General features: G+C 44.2%; 1 protein-coding gene and 1 long non-coding RNA gene across 9 annotated transcripts in view; one reads left to right on the top strand and one right to left on the bottom strand.

The window, feature by feature from the left end:
- Positions 1-21,562, bottom strand: part of ADARB2 (adenosine deaminase RNA specific B2 (inactive)) — a 381,789-nt gene that overhangs the window by 53,175 nt on the left and 307,052 nt on the right. For all 8 annotated transcript variants that reach the window (XM_083704834.1, XM_083704833.1, XM_083704837.1 and 5 more), the window contains 2 exons: positions 17,614-17,728; positions 3,145-3,313 (listed from right to left, as the gene is read on the bottom strand). In XM_083704834.1, the coding sequence (XP_083560960.1) occupies positions 3,145-3,313; positions 17,614-17,728 (284 nt within the window). The remainder of the gene's footprint in view (positions 1-3,144; positions 3,314-17,613; positions 17,729-21,562) is intronic.
- Positions 1-21,562, top strand: part of LOC310828150 — a 37,120-nt gene that overhangs the window by 9,866 nt on the left and 5,692 nt on the right. The window lies entirely within an intron of this gene.

The raw sequence follows: 21,562 nt of genomic DNA on the forward strand, positions 1-21,562 counted from the left end.
TTATTTTGAAAATACTGCCTGAAGAGGAATGAGAAGGATGTGGGCAAGAGGAAGGAGGGATAGCCTTTAGACACTTTTGCCATCCTTTCACTATTAGTAGAAATTCTTTTCAACTTTATTCTGAAACATGCCCCACTATTTTTGAGCTAAACCCCAAAGACCCGATCAACATCATGTGTGGACAAGGCATAAAAAGGATTACTGTGTTGTGGAAGGGAAGGGAACTTAGCTTTGCAGTCGTTTCAACTCAGAAGGTACTGGGGGTAGGTAGCATTTTTTTGTGTGTGTGTGTGTGTGTGTAGTTCAATAGAGTAGAGGCATCGGCTCCTGGCTAAATCGAGAGTGTGTGTGTGAGAGAGCCATCTGTAGAAGTTGTTGTGAACAGGGTTTTGTGTTGCTCTGAGAATTTGCTACACAAAAGGAATGTATCATCGATCGAAATAACATAATAAAGTAACCGAATGTGCTGTGGAGATAGATCAATACGGAGCTTAAGATACAGTGATTGCACTTCTGTCTTCAGGGACTAGGATGCCATTCTTAACACAAAGCAAGCACAGGGACTGCTAAGCAGAGAAAACATAATAATTTAATGTACACCCAAAAATGAAAAAATAAAATAAAATGCAGAGACTATAAGAGACAGTGTCAGTTCCGGCTGATCTCTTTCTGGTTCTCGCTTTTACTCTCTTTCTTTCAAGTTATGACCACTTGCTCTGTTACTGACATGCCACATTTCATCAATGCCCAGATGGAACAGAGATGCAAAAAAGAAAAACACCACAGTTACTGAATTTTTCACATACAGTGGTACCTTGGGTTACATATGCTTCAGGTTACATACGCTTCAGGTTACAGACTCCGCTAACCCAGAAATAGTGCCTCGGGTTAAGAACTTTGCTTCAGGATGAGAACAGAAATCGTGCGGCGGCAGCAGGAGGCCCCATTAGCTAAAGTGGTGCTTCAGGTTAAGAACAGTTTCAGGTTAAGAACGGACCTCCGGAACGTATTAAGTACATAACCAGAGGTACCTCTGTATTTACAGGTACAGCTCAACATGGACTCCTCTCCGTTTGCAGAGTGAAGAGCTCCTTCACAAAACCCAGAGATTAATTTGAACTTTTGGCTTACCAGGGAGCTTCCTCACAAGGGATTGTGGCCCTCAGGCTGAAAGAAGTTATCTACCTCTTGCCCAGAGGTTTTCCCGTGACTATGATATAAATAACCAATGCACATAACTAGCTGCATTCAAGCATTTAATGTCACATAGTTTGGCCCTTAGATTCAGGGTGAGCAAACCCGGCTGAAGGGCCAAACTACAGAGAGAGAAGCATTCGTGACCGAGCGACATCTAGGAAAAGCTAATTCTCCCTTTGTTTCCAGCCCTGTAACGTTTATTGTCAGACAGAGGGAGCACTACAGTATCCTGTTTGGATTTCAGGGTGACTGTCTGCTTCACGCACCAACAGTCAGCTCTTTTAAGACCCAACAAACGTATTAATGATCAACAGTATACAAGAGAGCGTGTTCATCGTAAATAACCTTCCCCAGGATGACTCAGCAGCTGCGAAGGAGGAAAATGCCCGTAATGAGAAGACGGCTAGTCTTTCATTCGCCGGTCATTTACTGCTATTATCAGGCCTGTGTTTAAAGCATTCATCAAAAACAACCAAGAGGCTTCGTGAAACACGGCTTTGTGATTAAAATCTAATAGCTTCTGGAAGAAAATAGGCTGGCATAAAGTGTCTCTCGACTAAATCCGACTCCCTGTGTAGAGTTATTTGGCTGCATGTCAACAACGTGCAAACATATACACACGGCGCTGGCCCAGTACCTTTTGGCACCTGAGGCGAGCCACAAAATTCCCCCTACCACCACCGCCAGGGAGGAGGGAGGAAGATGGGAGTGAAGATCTACAGGTGGAACAGAAGGGGAATAAAGATCATATTGGAAATGGTTGAAGTGGGAATCAAAGGCCGTCATTGGGTGGGGGAAAGGGCCCCATTCTGAATCACACCTGGCAGGTGCAGAGGCCAGGAGACCCCAGAGGGAAGCCCAACCATTTCTTCCCTAGAGGTGGGAGGAGACCAACAGCACCTCATAGAATCAGGAGGAACTGTCAAGGAGGTACCAAGAAGTGCACTGCAGCCATCACTACTACTTCATGTTCTAAACCCCTGACCTACCTGGTGGCAAGTCAGTAGGTCAAGCCCCCAGTCCAGAGCTAGTCCATGTGTCCAAAGTCCAAACTGGAGCACAGCCCCGCAGAGATGCTGGAGCATCAAAGCTGAGGTCCATCAACGCGGGCAGTTGAGCAAACTCAGCTCTGCTGACCTTTTGTACTTTGCGTGCTGATTGCAACATCTGGACTTGAAGCAGGTGACTCTCACCTGCTCCAAGCCTCTTCCCAGAGCTAGCCAGCCCCACCTAGCCAGCTAGGGAGCTGGGCCGTGGGCCCTTACTTGCCTCAGCCTACTGGAGCGCCACTCTCACTGCTCCCTATGCCTCAGAGTCCACCGTGTTTGTGGAGACACTCTCTGGCTCTGGAGATGGGTCCTGCTGCTCTGGTTCCTGTGCACTGACCCCAATCCCCTCACCATCCTCTGTCACCCTGTGAGTACTTCCTACGTCAACCTCTCCTTCCCCATCCCCAACTTGCCCTGGTGTGTCCCAGTCTCAGCTACACCCCTCACTGGGATCCTTTTCTTCCTCTTCCTCCTCCCCATAGTCCTGCCAGTTCATGACATCATGCCACATTGGCAGTGCCTGATACATATATGTATAGAATACTTTTCCTTTCCTGGTTTTAGCTCCCCCAGCCTTTATTCACTTGGCGGGCAAACATATCCTCATTTTTTCATTCTATTTTGTTCTCTGCATAAATATCAGATGGTTGTCATTTCTTGGACATTATTTGAATTGTTGTGAGATTGCATTGAACTCTGTTAATTATTTGCTGAGTTTGTTGGGTTTTGCCTGTTTTATGCTTTTTTGGGGGGATATTATTATTATTATTTTGAGAGAAACATTCACCAATCTCCAGCGTTACTGATTTATTGTGAGCCTCTTTAAGCTCGATGCTCTTGCTCGAGAAGCGGAATACAAATACTAAATGGAAACCGAACCACCCAAGCGCAGTTTTACCTCAGGTGAAGCTCCAACTGCGAGTAAAGGAAGTGAAGGAAGGCCCTCCGCGCCACAATCTCTGCGTGGCAGTCGTTGACCACGAGCCCTTGGTCATTAAGGTATTCTCCATTTATGCACTTGGTACCCGATGTCAGCACAATAACCTGAGCCTGCCGGACATCCAAACCTGCAGGGAGGCAAAATAAATAAATAACAAAAAACAACCACACACACACACAAAACCCCACACTGTGCCACACCACACCGGCATTTTTTTAAAGAATTGCCTGGCAGCGTTAACACTCGTAATTGCTCGAGTACTTAAAGACCACGCTTTCATGTGGCAGTGGAGACAGCTCTAATAGGGTGATTACACGGCTCCTGGAATATGCAGCCATCTCGCATCTCGACACTACTGGAATAATGTGGGATTCCATTTCAGTCCGGACTGCTAATTCCTAGATAAAAGCCAGCCAGAAAGTTTACTTGTTGAAATCAATAACTACATCGCAAGAGGTGTACATCCCTGTAAGGAGGTAATAAAAGAATCTCTTGCAGTACTGATAAATAGTAGCCTGCTGGGTTTAGGGTGTGTTTTTTTTGTTTTTTATGATGGCAACATACATCCCTTGTAATGTGAGCTTTCATTTCTGTGCCACTGGAAGCACTAAATAAAAAGTAAGGGAGTTTTAGAGCTGCTCTTCTTTAGAAGTTGTACAGAAAACACAGGCCTTCCTTTTCGGCCAGGTCTCTGTTTTGTCTTCCATCGGCTGCTATTGAAGTGTTAGTTGTTTGCCCAGATAGAGGTGCATGCAGAATAAAATCTGAGGCTGGATCTCCCCCTGCTTTCAGGCTCTACCCTTCTACACTCAGGTTACTTGCGCTTTAATAAGCTCCATTGTTTGTGTGGTTATTTTAAATAACTTCTATTCCTGGCCTTTGTCCTCAGACCTCAGGCAGGGTTACATCCAACCCTCCAAGTGTCCCTGTTTTCCAGGGACACTGGATTTACAGAAGCCATCCCATTTTCTGATTTGATCCCAGAATGCCCTGCTTTCCCTTAGGACATCCCTATTTTCACTGGAGAATTGTTGGAGGGTATGGAGTTATGAGGCCCACGAACCAAGGAGATAAGCAACTATTCAACCTTTAGAAGACATCTGAAGGCAGCCCTGTACAGTAATACCTCCGCGAACGTCTGCCTTGTCTAGCATCCATCCTGGTGAATGTCCGCGGCAAACCCGGAAGTACCGGAACAGGTTTGCCACTCGTGCATGCGCAGAAGCACAAACCTCTCTGTGCATGTGCACAGACACGGCGCTTTGCCCTGCATCCTTTTCGGCTAGCGGCTGGGGCTCTGGAATGGATCCCGGCCGCAAAACGAGGTATGACTGTATAGGAAAGTTTTTTTTAAAAAATGTTTTATTATGTTTTTATATGTATGCTGGAATCTGTCTTGGGTGTTTGAAGCAACCCAGTCAGATGAGCGGGGTATAAATGATAAAATTATTATAAATACTATTATGGAACAGGACATCCCTATTTTCATCAGATAAATGTTGGAGGGTATGTTACAACAGTAAATATATGAGTGATCTGGAGAAAGGGAAAGGAGGAAGCATCAAGGGGAGAGGACCAGTGGAGCAAATTTATCCTGTCCTCTACTGAGTCTTGGCAACCCAGATGGTTATTGGCTCATTATCTATAATGTGGGGCCTGATGCCACCTTTCATATCTGCACTGAAACCACGGGCCATTAGACCACAAACCACAGCATTAATGAGTGACTGCAGTGATTAACAACAGCTCATCGTCAGCATACTTTTGAAGGAATCGTACATAACGGAAAATGCTGGTAGCAATAGAACATAAATTCAGAAGCACATCTGCAAGGAAACTAGTGTTTCCATCTGTAGGGAGATAAAAGCATTCTTCCTCCTAGCGTAAAACATTATCCTTTCTTTTATTTATTTGGAAACCTAGCTAGTTCTGATTCCTTAAGGCTCCAGGTAGGTTTCGACACTGCAGGGGTGGGGGAAAGCGAGTTCAGCCGTCAGTTATAAATCAAGCTATGAGAAACATTAACCAAACAGCTAAATCATTCCAAGTAACAGACTGTAGTGGTGACCTCCAAAAGCTAGCTCAGGCCAAGATGATCTTAAAAGTGCTTTTGAAAGAGGATCAGGCTGTAGCATTCTCCGAATAAAAGGAATTCCACGGTTGCAGGTCAGGCACTAAGAACGTCACACTTTATGTGTCTGTCCCAATAGGAAGCATATTGCCATATTTATTTATTAGATTTATGTCTTGCGTTTTCAGATGGTTTGCAACATTTTACGGTTTTTCTTTTAACCCCCGTGTTTCTCGTCATGGGGCTCATGCCTCCAAGCCCTCACCAACTCTTATAACTCAATCCCTCTGCTACCATTTTTATTGATCTATAGAATCGTAAAATTGTAGCGTTGGAAGGGACTTTGAGAGTCATCCAGTCTGACCCGCTGCAATGCAGGAATCTCAAAAACCTCCAAGGAAGGAGAGTCCACCATTTTCCAAGAGAGTCCGCTCCACTGAACAGCTCTTACTGCCAATTGTTTAGTCAGAATCTCCATTCTTGTAACTTGAATCCACTGGTTCTGGTCCTACCTTCTAGAGCTGGAGGAAACAAGCTTGCTCCCTCTTCCATGTGACTGCCCTTGAGATATTTGAAGAAGGAGAAGAAGAGTTTGGACTTGATATCCCGCCTCTCACTCCCCTTAAGGAGTCTCAAAGTGGCTAACAATCTCCTTTTCCTGTCCTCCCTCACAACAAACACTCTGTGAGGTGAGTGAGGCTGAGAGACTTCAGAGAAGTGTGACTAGCCCAAGGTCACCCAGCAGCTGCATGTGGAGGAGCAGGGAAGCGAACCCGGTTCACCAGGTTACGAGTATCTCCTCTCCATCTCCTCTTGCCCAACTCCCTCAACCCCTCCTCATAAGGCTTGATTTCCAGACCCTTGATCATTTTGGTCACCCTCCTCTGCATACTTTTTGTAATCCATTAGATAAAATCCATTATCCTCAGAATCTGAATCTGAAACCAGGGTTTGAGGTAGATTTGTAGGCTCTGGGTGTGAAGGAATCTGGGCAATGTTAACCACGTAAGAGTTCATTTTTAGTAGTGCATCACTCATATATGATTGCTTCTGCATCTATGTGTGGTAGAGGTTTGTGGCCACTCTCAATGCCAGGTCCCTGATAGAAACACCTGCTTGCCACATGTGGACATGGCAGTTATTGGTACAGTATACACTTAAAACGTTTCACATGTATGGGTAAAATAATAATAATCTGGAAAGATGCATGATCCAAGTGACAACATGATCCAAACTGTTGATTTGTAAATAGCAGAAACATTCAGAGTTGATTTGCAGTGCAATAACAATTTTTTGGGGTTTTTTTTTTCTGGCAGACCAAATGAAGAATGCTACAGTCACTCTAAGTAATTAAATAACCATTAAAAAGAATTAATCATAACACACATGCACACACACTTGCAGTTTACTGTTTTTATCCTGCTTTAACCCAATTTTTGCAAAGCCTTATTATAAGACTCACTGACCCTAGAATCACACAATTTAAAATAAATCGGGAGAGCTGAACTCCATCCTTTGTTATAACCTTGACACCTGATACATCTGTCTGACAAAGTCTTCTGAATATATTTCTTTCCCCCTCAAATCACTGCATGAAATAAAGCCTTACACCTCCTGTGGATGATGGGGGGAGTGGGGAAAGACTGGATGAAATTAGATATAAAGGGTGAACAATTTATAAATGGAGGGTTTTAATATTGGGCTAAACCCTTATAATAGTTTTCAATTTGAAAAGGAAATGAAGCAAGGTAATAGGGGAGAATAAGGAGGAAGAGTTGCTTTATCAGCCATGTGCTGATGAAGGGGTGATTTAAAGTGGGGAAAAGGGACATAAAAACCCAGTTTGCATGTAATGCTAAGCCAAACTATGACATATCACTAACACTGGAGTGCCAGGTGCAAATTAATGTCTGGGAGTGAGCAAAATACAGTTGAGGAACAGAGTTCCTCTAGCTCAGGGGTCAGCAACCTTTTCCAGCAGGGGGCCAGTCCACTGTCCCTCAGACCTTGTGGGGAGGCTAGACTAATATTTGGAAAAAATATATATGAATGAATTCCTATGCCCCACAAATAACCCAGAGATGCATTTAAAATAAAAGGACACATTCTACTCATGTAAAAACACGCTGATTCCCGGACCATCCACGAGGCGGATTAGAAGGCGATTGGGCCAGATCCAGCCCCCAGACCTCAGTTTGCCTACCCATGCTGTAGCTCATGCTCAGTCCAGAAATTTGTTTTCAGTACTAGAAGTGAGTTTCTTGCCTCATGAAAATCCCCTCCTGGTTTTCCCCCTCAAGATTTCTTCATCTCAGCCACCTAATTTAGAAGGTGTAGGTGGCGGGGAGGCTGTTTTATTGTGGTGGTGGTGGTTAAACGACTGGGAGTCAGAAATCTTGGTGATCTACTCAGTGCTTTTTTCGGGGGGGGGGGTATGCAGGGGGTACACTTACCTCTAAACGTTTTGTGAATCTAAGTTTGGCCTCTTGAGGGGCAGTATTTCAAGATGAGTAGGAAAAAGAGAGCACCTCTAAACATTTTTTTCTAGAAAAAAAGCACTGGATCTACTGCAAATTTCCCAGAGATCTATCAGTAGATCCCAATCTACCTTCTTCCCACTCTGGGGTCAAGTTAAATTGGGGGGAGGGAGAAGTAAGAGGGGACCTTCCAGAAGATAAATAAACTAAAAGAGGCAAGGTCTTACTGGGGTCATTTAGATTCCTGATAACTTAGATATACATCTGGAAGCAAAACTCCAGTATCTAAGACACCAGTGTCTTTGCTGGCGCTGCTATCTGGGATTTTAAAACTCTGGAGTGGCTCACCTGTGGCTCTCCATATGCTGTTGGACTACAACTCCCATCATCCCATTGGTCATGCTGGTTGGCTAGGGCTGATGGGAGCTGAACATCTGGGGGACCACAGATAACTGGAGTACTGAAAGTGGGATGCATAAAAAGTATGTTCTTGATAACAGTCAGTTATGGACTTTCCCTTTATTGTTTTGGGGAGCAGTTATGATCTCAAATATGTGCAGTGGCGAATCAGGCTGGGCTCTAAGCCTCAGCTTTCAAGGAACCATTTCCCATACGATGACAACTGGTTGTTAAAGCAATCCTAAGATCTGCTGAAGCTGAAAATCACTTTGAGGGTTAAGTTCCTTTTTCTTTAGGCATTTGGCCTCAACTGAACCCTTCCTTAAAACCCTAATCGGTCTCTAATACGCTAGCGAATAGTTTTGTGAATTGCAAATGTTTTCCGTTACTTGTAACGCAGCTTTGCAAATAGACTCTTATCAGCAATGCAAATGATTTCAGCCTTGTAAATAACCCATTATCAGCAATGCAAATGTTATCAGTCCCATGTAACCTAATTTGCTCTCTCTCTGAAAGATGAAATTTTGCTACCTGCTTGTTCTGCCTGATTAAGAGATCCATGAAACAAGGAAGCTCATGTGCCCCGGGAAAAGTATATAAATAAATGTATGTATGCAATGAACTACAGTGCATCTTCATTAAACCGAATATTTTTGTTGGACCTTTCTGCTAGGGTGGGTAAGGGAACTCCCAGTTTCTTCTCTGGAAGGGATGAGGCTTTGGGAGAAATTGACAGAAATCTGAAATGGCAGAATTAAGTTAGCCACCCAAGCCTATTTGTGTCTCCATGTGACAGCCCTTTGGATATTTAAAGATGGCTACCATATGAAGATGGCTAGCACAGGGACTGACGTGAGCAGTAGTTGCCAAAACATCTGTAGGGCATCAGGTTGGGGAAGACAGATCTGTTTCCCCCCATTTCCCCCTTCCTCTAATGGTGATGACTGACGTGAACAAGTTGTTCGGTAAAAAGAGAGAGCTGGAAATAATGATAGATTAAAGTCATCCTTGTGAATTATTCATGAGGTACAATTTCATGTAATTTTCATTGCTGGTTCATATCTAGCTGGTAGGCAATAATTTGCTATTCTTTTTTGTTTGTTTTCCATTTAACAAATCAATCAAGCGTGTGTGTGTGTGTTTTCTAATCACACTGAACTTCCAGCCCCACTCTTGATTATTTTATTCATTTTATTGTTTCTGGAATAGAGCTCAACTGAACTTTTCTCAAAGCCAAGGTAGTCTCATTCCAGGCTATATCTCTGCCATCCTTTCCCATAGTGACTTTATGGTGTCCATTAGACCATCCTCTGCCAAGGATATTGAAAAAAGAGAAAGAGGTGCTATATTGGGGTATGCAGGAGAAAACAGACCTCTCCCAGTTCATGTTATTGAAGCCAGTTGGCAAACATCACTTTCTACATCAGCATGCTTAGAATGGGAGTCTAAGGCCCCACTGCCTCAACCACTATGAAACCTGTCCATAATGCCATTACCCTTTGGTAAAGGTAAAGGGACCCCTGACCATTAGGTCCACACATGGCCAACTCTGGGATGGCGGCGCTCATCTCACTTTATTGGCCGAGGGAGCCGGCGTACAGCTTCTGGGTCATGTGGCCAACATGACTAAGCCGCTTCTGGCAAACCAGAGCAGTGCACGGAAACGCCGTTTACCTTCCCGCCGGAGCAGTACCTATTTATCTACTTGCACTTTGACATGCTTTTGAACTGCTAGGTTGGCAGGAGCAGGGACCGAGCAACGGGAGCTCACCCCATCATGGGGATTCGAACCGCCGACCTTCTGATCGGCAAGTCCTAGGCTCTGTGGTTTAACCCACAGTGCCACCCGTGTCCATTATGCTTATTTCCGTGGCACTCTCTTTGAAGTGAACCCAAAGTGTGAACATCACACTTCTGTCGGCATTTCACATTGCCACCAACTCATCTGCCCAGAACTCCAGGAACCTGTCTTTTAAAATTGCAGTTGCCACCTTAGATTCCACTAAATCAACATCCATCTTAAGAAAGTCACTATTTTGCATTAGGCGACATTCCACCAGACATTCCAGGCTTTCTTTTGTGATGTGCTTTTCCATAGCAACCGCATATCCTCTGCTGAGGATATGAAAGAAAGAGAAAGGCCTGCTGCTTTGGGCGGTGTGTGCATAAAAAAACTTGCAGATGGAAGATCCGTGTGAAGTTTGACAGACAGCCCTCCCTCCCCTCCCTCCAGCTGCATCCTGGGGAGGAGTTGAGCAGGTGACAGGAAGAGGTAGGCACCGGCAGCTCAGCTGCTTCCTGGAGTATGCCAGTGCTGGTTATGGCTTGTGCCATCCATGCAGGGTAGTGGCAAGGGGCAGGAAGTGTGAGTGGAGAGTGGAATTGCCAGGGTGGCATGGGGGCAGCAGTGTGGGGAAATTGAAAAGGATGTTCAAAATAACTTTCATTTTTAAAAAACCCAGAAGCTTTTCCTTTGGGAATTATAGGGACAGAACTACCTAAATTGTATAGAAATTTATTCATGTATGCTACTACAGCAGCAAGAATGGTACTTGCCCCAAAGTGGAAAGAAGCAGAAGTCCCAGCAAAGGAAGAATGGATACAAAAACTTCTGGAATATGCAGAAATGGTGAAACTTACCGGAAGAATAAGAAACCTAGATAATAAACTTTTATAAAAGAATGGAAATGGTTTGTTGAATATTTACAGATAAATTGCAAACAGATAAAAGCTTTGGCAAGATTATTGGAATAACCTGCAGTTTCATAAGAGTATATATTTCAAGTAGATAATTAAATGAATTTGGATATGAGGAAGATATTAAAAAATAAATTTAAGGAACTGCAGAAAGAGGGGGAAGAAAGTCAAACTTTGAAATGTTAAATTGATTGTTAAACGAATGAAATGTATAAACTTGAAAAGTATAAATAAAAACTAGAAAAAGCAGTGTGGGGATTCCCTGGGGGGCTTCTTACCCTGGAAGCAGAGCCTAAGACCAGGCCTGATCCTGAGGCCTAGAGATCCTAATGAACCTCACAGGGGGTGGGCTCATAAGGAGAAAAGGACTCTCTCTCTCAGGCAAATTTGCTCTTATGTTGGATCAGCTCTCTTCACGTCAGTGGGGAGTTCAAAAATAGCAGTGCACCACATTTTACATCCCTCTTCACGCAAGAATAGCCACCTTATGTCATCCCTAATTAGAATTCTCTTGCTCAGGATCGCCACAAATCCGTTGTTGACAGAACGGGGCATAAATCAGAGTGGCAACAGAACTGATTAAATGTTTGCAAGCAGAGAATGGCTCCACGGGAGAGATTAAAATAATCAAATATGTATAACTGCACTAATTGATGCACTAAGGTAAGAGGAAAATGGTCTGGAAGCTCGCGGAAGGTGTAAACCCAGAGAAGGTTTTGCGTGGAGCAGGGAAAGAAAGCAACTGTTGTATTGTAACGAAGATGGCTTCAGCACAATCAAAGGCAAGAAAATCAAGAAGGAGAGGGGATTATTATCAACAACAAAGGCTACTTAGAGTGGAGGAGGGTTCCCTAAGGAAGAGCCAAAAGACCCGCTGCTAAGTGGTACATTTAAATCTAAAATTGGGAAAGAAAGGCACTCAAGGGTGTAGTACGGGGAGCAATCCAGCACTTGCAGAGGCATGGATGTGATGACTTAGCAGTCTTTTCCGCTTCTGGTTTCTATGGCCCATTTCATTTACTCCCCTGTCCCCTCTGTGAACAGAGAAGAAGGAAAACTGCTGGCCTGGCGGAGAGTACGCTGATTTAGCAGAATCATCTGCACCTCTGCCCATACTTCTGGGGTGTTGCATCTGCCTCAATCAATGTGTTGCAGTGGGGCAGAGGAAGCTGCGATTATAGTCTCCACCTGTGCCATACATTTAAAGCAGTATCATATACCACCCTCAACAGTTGTGTCTTCCCCCAGAGAATCTGGGAGCTGTAGTCTGTGAAGGCTGCTGAGAGCTGCTGAGAGAACTTTATTCCCCTTCCCTCAAAGAGGGACGGACTGTTGAAGCCCTCTGGGAAATCATCCCTCTGTGAAGGGTCTCCTGATCATCTCTTCATTCATGGACATAGGTTAAGGTCAACATCAGGCCCCTGCTAATGCTAACCAAGCCCCTGCCCCTGTTCCACACACCCCAACATGGCAGACCAAGCTGCACTAAGTGGATGGATTTCCCAACAAGCCTCTGAATAAGCTTAATTCTGGGGCACTGTGGAAAATTCAAAGGTTGGCTGACTGCTTGCAGCACTACTACCACAGCCAGAGGAGCCTCCCAGGGCCAGCTGGCAGAGGATGGGATCTACTAGAGGATCCTTTGCCCAGGGCCACCTGGAGTAAGCCCTGACCCCACTTATCTGCATGCAGAGTGTTCCACACAGATCACTTGAAATTGGGCAGGCAGCAGCTCTGCTGAGCTTTTGGTTGGCTTTATTCACCCACCCAGCCTTTTGTGGGTGACTGATGCCAAACCTTGGGAGGTTATTGTCACAAAGCTACTATGTCTATTGCTGCATTATACTTATTTATTGCCATGTGCTTTCACTCATTTTTTTTTATGCACTGTTTTATGAAGTTGTGTTTTATTGATGTACACCACCTTGGGATTTGTATGACGGATGGTGTAACTAAATGTTAGGCTAGCAAACAAACAAAAACGCAGCACCTTTGACCCTCCAATTCAGTAGTGGCACTGCACTGGATAGGTAGTCTACACATATGCTATGTTAGGGCAGGCAAATCACAGTATGGTAAACATGGATGCAGAGAGGCACAATTTCAAGGCTTCATTGTGAGAGCTTCTACCCTCCTCCTATGGATCTTGAGGGTCTTCAGAGCCCAAGGAGGTTCTCTTGCTCTTCAGTTGACTTCATTGGCTTCAGTTGTCCCATCCTCAGAGCCCTTCTGAGATCTGTTTCTTGAAGCAGTTTTGCTTCCCCATTTAATAATAATAATAATAATAATAATAATAATAATAATGATAATAATAATAATAATAATAATAATTTATTATTTATACCCCACCCATCTGGCTGGGTTTCCCCAGCCACTCTGGGTGGCTTCCAAGTGAATATTAAAAACAGTACAGCATCAGACATTAAAAACTTCCCTAAAGAGGGCTGCCTTCACTTGTCTTTTAAAAGTAAAATAGTTGTTTATTGCTTTGACATCTGCTGGGAGGGCGTTCCACAGGGCAGGCGCCACTACCGAGAAGGCCCTCTGCCTGGTTCCCTGTAACCTTACTTCTTGCAGGGAGGGAACTGCCAGAAGGCCCTCGGCGCTGGATCTCATTGTCCGGGCTGAATGGACATTTCCTCCTCCTCAGTTCCGTTTGCAATGGCTTGGTCTCTCCTACCCTGAACATTTCACTGGACCCCAGAGCAGGCCCCCCTCCCTCGTGACGAGAGGTGCAAAGACCTTCCCTCTGTAAGCAAGCGCAGTGGTGGCTGATGCTGTTGCCTTTTTTCTCATCGACAGAGAGGAAGTCCTACACCTTTTTGCGATCATACGCCCTCCTCTGCTCTTTAAAACATGGCAGCTATTTTGTGTTACTCCACATCTTCTACAGTAGCCATTTTTGTGTGTGTGACAGATGCCCATAGCACTTTCCCAAAATTTCAAATGCACCTGTTGGCCCCCAAAAGTTGGCTCCCCCTGTTGCAAAGTGTGTGTGATGTAACGCAGCCCCCCAGAACTTGTTTGTGGAGGGGTTTTGTAAAGCACGCATTCTTGGCTTTGCTGTTTTGACAATGCTTCCGACGGCATATTGGCTCCTTAAATCGCTGGCCTATTGTATCAGTCTGCTAATACATTTTACCAGGCAGTAAACTAAGGGCCAGGAATCAATTGCCCATCAATATTCTTGATTACCTTTAGGTGCCCTGCCTTCTGAATCTTAAAACGACTGGAAGGATCCATGGAGACAGATTGCCAACTTTTTACTTTTCTCCTGCTACCTCACTTAGCAATCATTAAGATCCATTTCATGAGATATGGGCGATAATTTGCCATCTTTTATCACAGCATGAAATTGCTGTTTAGAGCCCCTTTTGTCCACTTCATCTTTATTTCATATGTAAGATAACTGAAAAGGCCTCCCTGCTTGCTTTTAAGATCAAAGTGATTGTCAGCTTCAGGGAAAAAAAAGAGAGAGAAGAGAAAGAGAAAATTGAACTCAAAAAAAATCAATGTATATTGCTCTTCTGTGAGTTTCCTCGCCTCCTTCTCTGAAGAGGACCAAACTTCTTAGATTATGTATTTTGAAGAGAAAAGCAGACAAAGATGTCTCTATCTATATTTAAACTGTCAAGATGTATCAAGTTCAAATGGGAAAAATAGTGTTTAAATATCAGCCTTCCTCTTATTCACTGTAAGTGTGCAGAGGGCTTCCCCCCACTCTCTTTGAAGAAGGACTTTGAAAATAACAGATTAGCCTTAGGATGTGTGGCAGGGACTCTTTATTATGTCCGGTAATTGCAGGTGGAAAGGAAATGTGCCATTACAAATCCAAAACATTTAAAAAGTCCTAGGTTAGGTAGGTCTCTAGCAAGACACTCCCAAATCAAAAGACTGTCTAACGAAGGCAAAACTGTCTCTCCTTTAGGCACATAACATTTCCCAGTGGCCTCTTCTCTCTTGCACTTGGGACAAGGTGAAAAATTCCTCCCATCTCTGAGTTCCCTAAGATACACAGACGTCGCACCTGCTTTTTGTCCCACTTGCACGAGCCAAGACTGCCGAGTCCTTTGACAGGCATGGAAAACTTGGGAGAAGGCTGGGTTCTTCTCTCCCGTTGGAGATAAGTCTTGGGAAAAAGTCAGAAGGTCTCAGGAGGCTTCCCGCCTTCCTTAATGCTAGGAGAGTTGAGCGGCTTTTGATTTTCTTCAAAGAGAAAGTCTTTGGTTGGCTGCATCTGGTTTGGGCTGACACATGCAGGCCAGGATTCAAAGTGCGATACATGTGAGTACCTTTTTCAGATCCCCCTTCTCATCGCAGATGCTGCGCATCCTCAAAAGCTGCTCCTGAGGCTCATGGGATCATCTGGAGAGGAGTGCAGTGCAGCACAGGGGGACGCAGACAGGGTGGACCAGCCCGTCTATGTGCAGGGACATGAATTCTGCTCATGCAGGGTGCTGGTTTTCATGGGTGACCATCTTTGTGGAGGCCCAGATGTTGTCCAGAAAGTAACATGGTCCTTGCAAGAACAGATATTGGGTATCTTGTGTCTGGGATCTTTATGAGCCCATGGGTCAGCTATCTGCCCTGAATATTTATGGCTTCTTTAATGAAGGGGTGGACAGAATTGACTGCAATGACCTTCATTCTGCCCTAGACTAACAGTGGTTCACTTCTGCCTTGTGATCTAGCCAGAGCCCATAGCAGTTAACATATTGCACAGCCTGAGTCTACAGTGCAGTGCCAGTTTGTTCCAGATAATTTAGCAAGCCCCCTCTGAATATGCATTGGATACCTCCTGCCTTCTCTGAAAAATCGTCTGTCAAGCTCGAAACATATGCATATGAGATAATGGTCTATATTTGATACACAATTTGCTGCCTTTGTACTTTTGCAAGCTGAAGTAAAAACTACGTATGAGACAAAACACCTGGGATTGGATTAGAATCCAAAGTTTTGCCTGCAGAATTTAGAAGCCTCATGAATTTTTGAGCATCATGACAATACCACCAGCTATTAAAACGATTTGGAAAAAAACCACCCATAAATATAAAATTTGTGAGATTAGACCTACAATGCATTTCTGCACTGTAGCATGATTTCAGCTTCGGACGTTCTTAGTTATCCAGAATGGATTTACCCCAATAAATATACTTTTTTATCTTTGGCAACTAGCATTTTTGTTTATCCACATCCCCCAACAACTCAGCCTGCAATAGGACATGGGTTGCTTTCATTGTGTATTGGCATGTTGCTTTGGGAACAATTTTTTTGACTGGAAAGTGGGGTACAAAATAATTAATTGAGGTAAGGTAGCATGGAATTATGCTGCCTGTATAATTATAGTCTCTTCAATCATTTAATGAACCCCCTCACTCTGTTTTATGATTTATACATGTTTGAGTGCCAGGATTATCAGAAGCAGGGGCTTTTCTGTGATGGCCCCTAGCCCTCCCAGGACCCACATCTATGTTAACTTTTTATAAGCAAGCAAATGCTCCTTTATCTTGGGGATTTATTTAGAACTTGAAGGAGGCAAAGACTGTTTCTGTTGTTTATCTTTGTGCTGCTCTTAAGGTGTTTGCGGCAATTTTGTTGACATAGTACATTGTGCATTTAAATGTATTTTGTATTGAGGCTCTTTGAGCTGAAAAGTGGGTTATAAGTTATGCTAATAAATAGTAACAACTAACAATAGTACATAGCAGTAGATTCAGTGCTACCATTCTAAAATCATGTTGTATAGCAGAGAGGTCCAACTTTGCATACCCAAGTGGGCTGCAAGAGTACTTTGACATGGAACTCATGAACCACACATTGCCTGGGATGAGGACGAGGCCAAAATTTGATGCCCCCCTCCAAGCCATTGTACTTACTGCCCAAAGCCAGCTAAGTGAGATGCTGGGTTTGGGGAAGGAGTCTGACCAGGGTCCTAGGCTCTGACCAGGGTCCTACAGCCCTCCCACCTCCTTCCCAAAGTTGGGAAAGTGCTAACTAGGCTTTGGGAAGGAGACAGAAGGACTCTAGGACCCTGTCAGAGCCTTGCACCTCTTGCCCAATGCCCAGTGTCTTGCTTACTGGGCTTTGGGAAAGCAACACAGGGACTATGGGAGGGACGCCAAATGTTGCCAAGGCCCACCCAAAAAGGCCCCAAGAGGCACATGCAGCCCGAGAGCTGCACTTTGGACCACTCTGCTGTAGAGAATTGAGGAAAGTTAAGCATTAAGTTAATGTAAAGCAAAGTTAAGCTGAAGGTCACATTGCAACCAGGCAAAAACACCCGAGAAGGATGGAAAGCAGGACTGGCTTGGGGAGAGGGCATGTGGCATGAAGAGAGCTCCAGGGGCCATATTCAGAGGCTTGGAGGGTCACATATGTTCTCTGGGCCTGAGGTCCCCCACCTCCACTGTACAGCACAAAGTCTCAGAGCAACCATTACAATATAAGAAGTTTGAATCACTGAATTCAAATACTATAAAGACCTCAAACACAAATGCAGAAACTACCTCCCGCCCCTAGTGGCCAGTGTAAACTATGTTTCATCTTCCACTAGAAGAACCATGGAATCATAGAGTTGTAGAGTTGGAAGGGACCATGAGGAGCACCTAGTTCAACTCCCTGCAATTCAGGAATCTTTTGCCCAACTTGGGGATCAAACCCATGATCCTGAGATTGAGAGTCTCATGCTCTACCAATTGAGCAATCCTTCAGGACCTAGAAAAATAATAATCCCCAAACAAATTATAAGGTTGCAAACCAGCATGAAAGAAAGTTTACGCTTACCTCTGGTCATGACGATTCCTGCAAGGGATTTGTGACGTGCATAGATGGCAGCAAAATTATCTGTCACCTCTTGAAACTTCTGCGTAATCATTTGATAGAGGGAATCCGCGAATTCCTGAAAAGACACAAGCAGAAGCCGTTCTTTCACTCTGCTGGACTGGAGCAATGGTCTGCAACTGTCAATAAAATAACTTCTTTGCCACCTTTCTCCTTTAATCAAAATGGCTTTGTCATTGCCTGTATCCAGGTCACAACATGCACAATGGCACCACTTTAAACCTCAGTGTGAAATTAATCTTATTGCTTCCACAGACACACACACAACTTTTTCTACCAGTAGTTACAGCGACCGCCATTGGAGACTCGCATAGATGTTGCCTGGCTCGTTATTGGTAAGACTTCAGACTTGTTAATAGTTACACTGCATATTACTAGAAGCTCAAGATCTGCCAGCCAGAGACAAACTAGAATGAAAGGTGCTTCTGAGCACCTTCTAAAGCAAGGAATAAGTTTTCAGTACCACATCTCAAAGCCCTTTCATGCAACAGTCCTCTCTGGCTTAGCTTTCTTAGTTTCCAACAGCCTAATTTAGGTGGGATGAGTGCAGAGAAAACAAACGCCATGATGCACCTGTTGCAGCAAAACTGGACACCTTCATCTCCCCCCCTGCAATAAAACATGTCTCTCCTGTATCAGTCTCTACAGCCACAGCAGGCGCTGTAACACTCCAATGGTTTGACCCCTGAAGGTGCACTCCTCTATTGTCTCCTGAGACAGACAGATTGCAACAACAAATTTAGGTGGAGAAAGCTATTTTGCTGTTGAGATTGCTAACTAACTGGGTATGAAGTTGGATTCCATTGAGGTTCATCTTGTGGCTCTGATCCACCATGGAGCAGATGATCTGGACTTGATGTAATGTGAGTAGGAACTATAAAGAGATCTGGAAGGAGAGGGAGAGGATCAGTTCTGGATGAGACCAGCAGTGAAAGGAAGCCAAGGTGCATTTTTCTACCTTCGGTTTTCTATCTAGTTTTGCAGTGGCAGAACTAAAAGTTTGTTCCTTTCAATCCAGTCTTTGCGGATCATTTGTGAACTTGCAAATCCTACACTTCCTGCTCTGTAACCCGAAGCCTTACTTTTGCTCAGCTAAAGTTCCACCGAGAGAAGAACCTGGCCCAGGACCTGCCTGAAATTTGTTGGCGGAATGGGCTAAGCAAGAAAAGGAGCCCCCCCCCTCTCTAAATGAAACCCTGTAAGTAAACATTTCATGCTGCGAGAACACCTCTGCCTTCTGCTCAGATATAAAGGAGCAAAATCAGAACACGCTTCCACCCGAGTGCTTTGTCTCAAAAGATTTGTTCACATCCTGCCTGCCATATGGTTCTGGAGCAGCTATAATAATAAGTGCTCATTAATTATTAAGCTTTGCTGTAAATAAATACAGAAAAAGCTGTCTCGGTATAACAGTACATGGATCAAGCTGTCCCAGCACAGATGTAAGTCATGCGTGTGCTCTGCTGTTGACATCTTTCCTCGCTTCCCGCTCCGAGTCTTCCTTTTAAAGTGAATGTTATCATCGTGTCTCTGAGCACCCAGAGACACCCTCTTTCCCAGCACACACACACACACACACACACACACACACACACAGCCTTTCAAAACATGTGGCCACAAACCTGAGACTGTAACAGAGTTTGATCAGATGCTGCGGCCCATCCTACCCATCTAACGTGCCTCATTCACACATTGCATCATCATCATCATCACCATTATTGATGGTGGTGTAAAGGTGGGATACGCATTAAATGGATATGCAATTGATAATGGTGGGACTGAGGTTTAGAGATAGTGGCCTGATTTAGGCATAATGCTAAACCAGGCATAGGCAAACTCAGCCCTCCAGATGTTTTGGGACCACAACTCCCATGATCCCTAGCTAACAGGACCAATGGTCAGGGGTGATGGGAATTGTAGTCCCAAAACATCTGGAGGGCTGAGTTTGCCTATGCCTGTGCTAAACCATCATTATGTAAAGGAACCTGCCCAAGCCTTGCTTTGTGCAACCCTCTCCTCAGCTGAGCCAAAAGGAAAGAATTGGAAACACACACTTCTTATTTTTAACTAAGTATATGTAGCTTAGTGTTATGTTTGTAGAGGAAGCCCTGTAGTCTTATAGATGATGGCTTATTGAAACAAGCCATGATCAAACTGTGGTGTCAGATCCTGGCTTGTTCTAACCACAGTTCCTCATGTCTGGATGTAAACAATGGACAGTTAAAAAGAGGAAGTAGATGCGTCCACTTTCCTCCTTGCAGCCATGCAGGAAGTTTAGAGGAGTGGGAAGACTCCAAAACTTGAGCAGGCTTTTTCATGCAACACTACCCTATGATGTGGTGTTACATTCAAACCAGGCCAGCAGCTTACCTAAGGTAATGCAGGCACAGTTCAGGCAAGATTTCAAGCAGGGCCTCACCCTCTCAGCCACTAGGAAACATCTGATCAAGACTGTACAACCACCAGGCCAGGTGCAGGTCATCTTAAGCTGTATAAACCACCACACACCATAAACAAAAAGCAAGTGTGTTATTGAAAGGACATTCCAGGGCAAATATCTCTGAATGGCTTAAGCGTGTGAGTCAGTGTGGCAACCAAAGTTCCTGAGCTGATAGGAAATTTCCCAGCACCATAATGAGGCAGTCAACTTAGAAACCCATTCCCTGAGGGAAATAGTAGTTGCCATTTCTAATAGTCTGGAGATGGGAATGATTCAGTTCAACAAAAATCAGTATGGATTGCTGATTTCTATCATCTTCAGTTAGAGCACAGTATTGAAAAGAAGAATGTTTCAATAACTTTTTTTTTAATAAAAAGGATCAAACCATAATGTTAATCTCTCCCAGCTCTACAATCTGGTCCATCTTTGTTTCTGTAGTGCCCTTCATGTAAACATCCCTGGGTGTTTCACACTCATTAGGAGTTAATTAGCTTGGAGGCACATAGGCCTCCTAGAAGAACTGCTCCTAAAATGTTAAGAGGGAACAAATGAACATTTTTAACATTGGCTTTAGAAATCTCGCTAGCCACAGTTTCCTTTGCCTCATTTGGTAGCAAATCCTAAAGCAAGCAAGCAAGCAAGCAAGCACAAGAGACCCAAGTCGAGGCAAAACAGCAAATTGGCTCGAGGTAGAGAGAAACAATAAAAGGACTTGGCTTTTGCTGAACTCAAAAGACTGACCAGGGACTTTGAAGAACACTAAATCCATTACATGAGAAGTTAGCAGAAATAAGTCAAGTGGTTATTAAAGAAAAACATCATGAAGCAGAAAATGTAGCAGTCTTGCCAGGCTTTGCACATGCTTCCGTTGACCCAGTGCGCTCCCACCACTGGTTTGGAAAGTGGTAGACACACAGCGTTTGTCACAATTCGTATCTACCCTGTATCTATCCTACTGTTTCTTAGGAAATAATTTCGATGCTTTCCCCCCCCAAACCAGCTTTGACTGAAACTGGGGAAAAGAAGGACCTCGGGTTCATCCTTTTATCCGGTGCCTAGAAAGTACAGGTCCAATAGATTTCCCCTTTGCCCCATTCCTTCCCCAGGAAAAACCCAATATTTAGCTTTAAATCGGAACAAAACAGCAATTTGCTGAAAACCTGACTTATGTTTGCTCTGATTTAAAACCAAATATCAGTTTTCCCAGGGAGGGGATAATCCCCTTGTTGTGTTTTAAGTTCGAATTGTGAGCCCCAGAGAACTCCAATCGCTATAACAATTTGTTGCTCAAGTTGTGCATACTCGTTTCAGAAAGGTTTTGCAGGTGTTTGAAGTGGTATGATGGGGGTGTGTGGCGTCCTGGGCCTTTGATTCCATTTTTATGGAAGTATGTTAGCTTGTGAAAGAAGGAAGATAGAAACATGGAGAAGCACATAGGTGGTTGCGGCTTCA

The sequence above is a fragment of the Podarcis gaigeae genome (assembly GCF_964106915.1).
Source record: "Podarcis gaigeae genome assembly, chromosome: 12".
Taxonomy (NCBI): Eukaryota; Metazoa; Chordata; class Lepidosauria; order Squamata; family Lacertidae; genus Podarcis; species Podarcis gaigeae.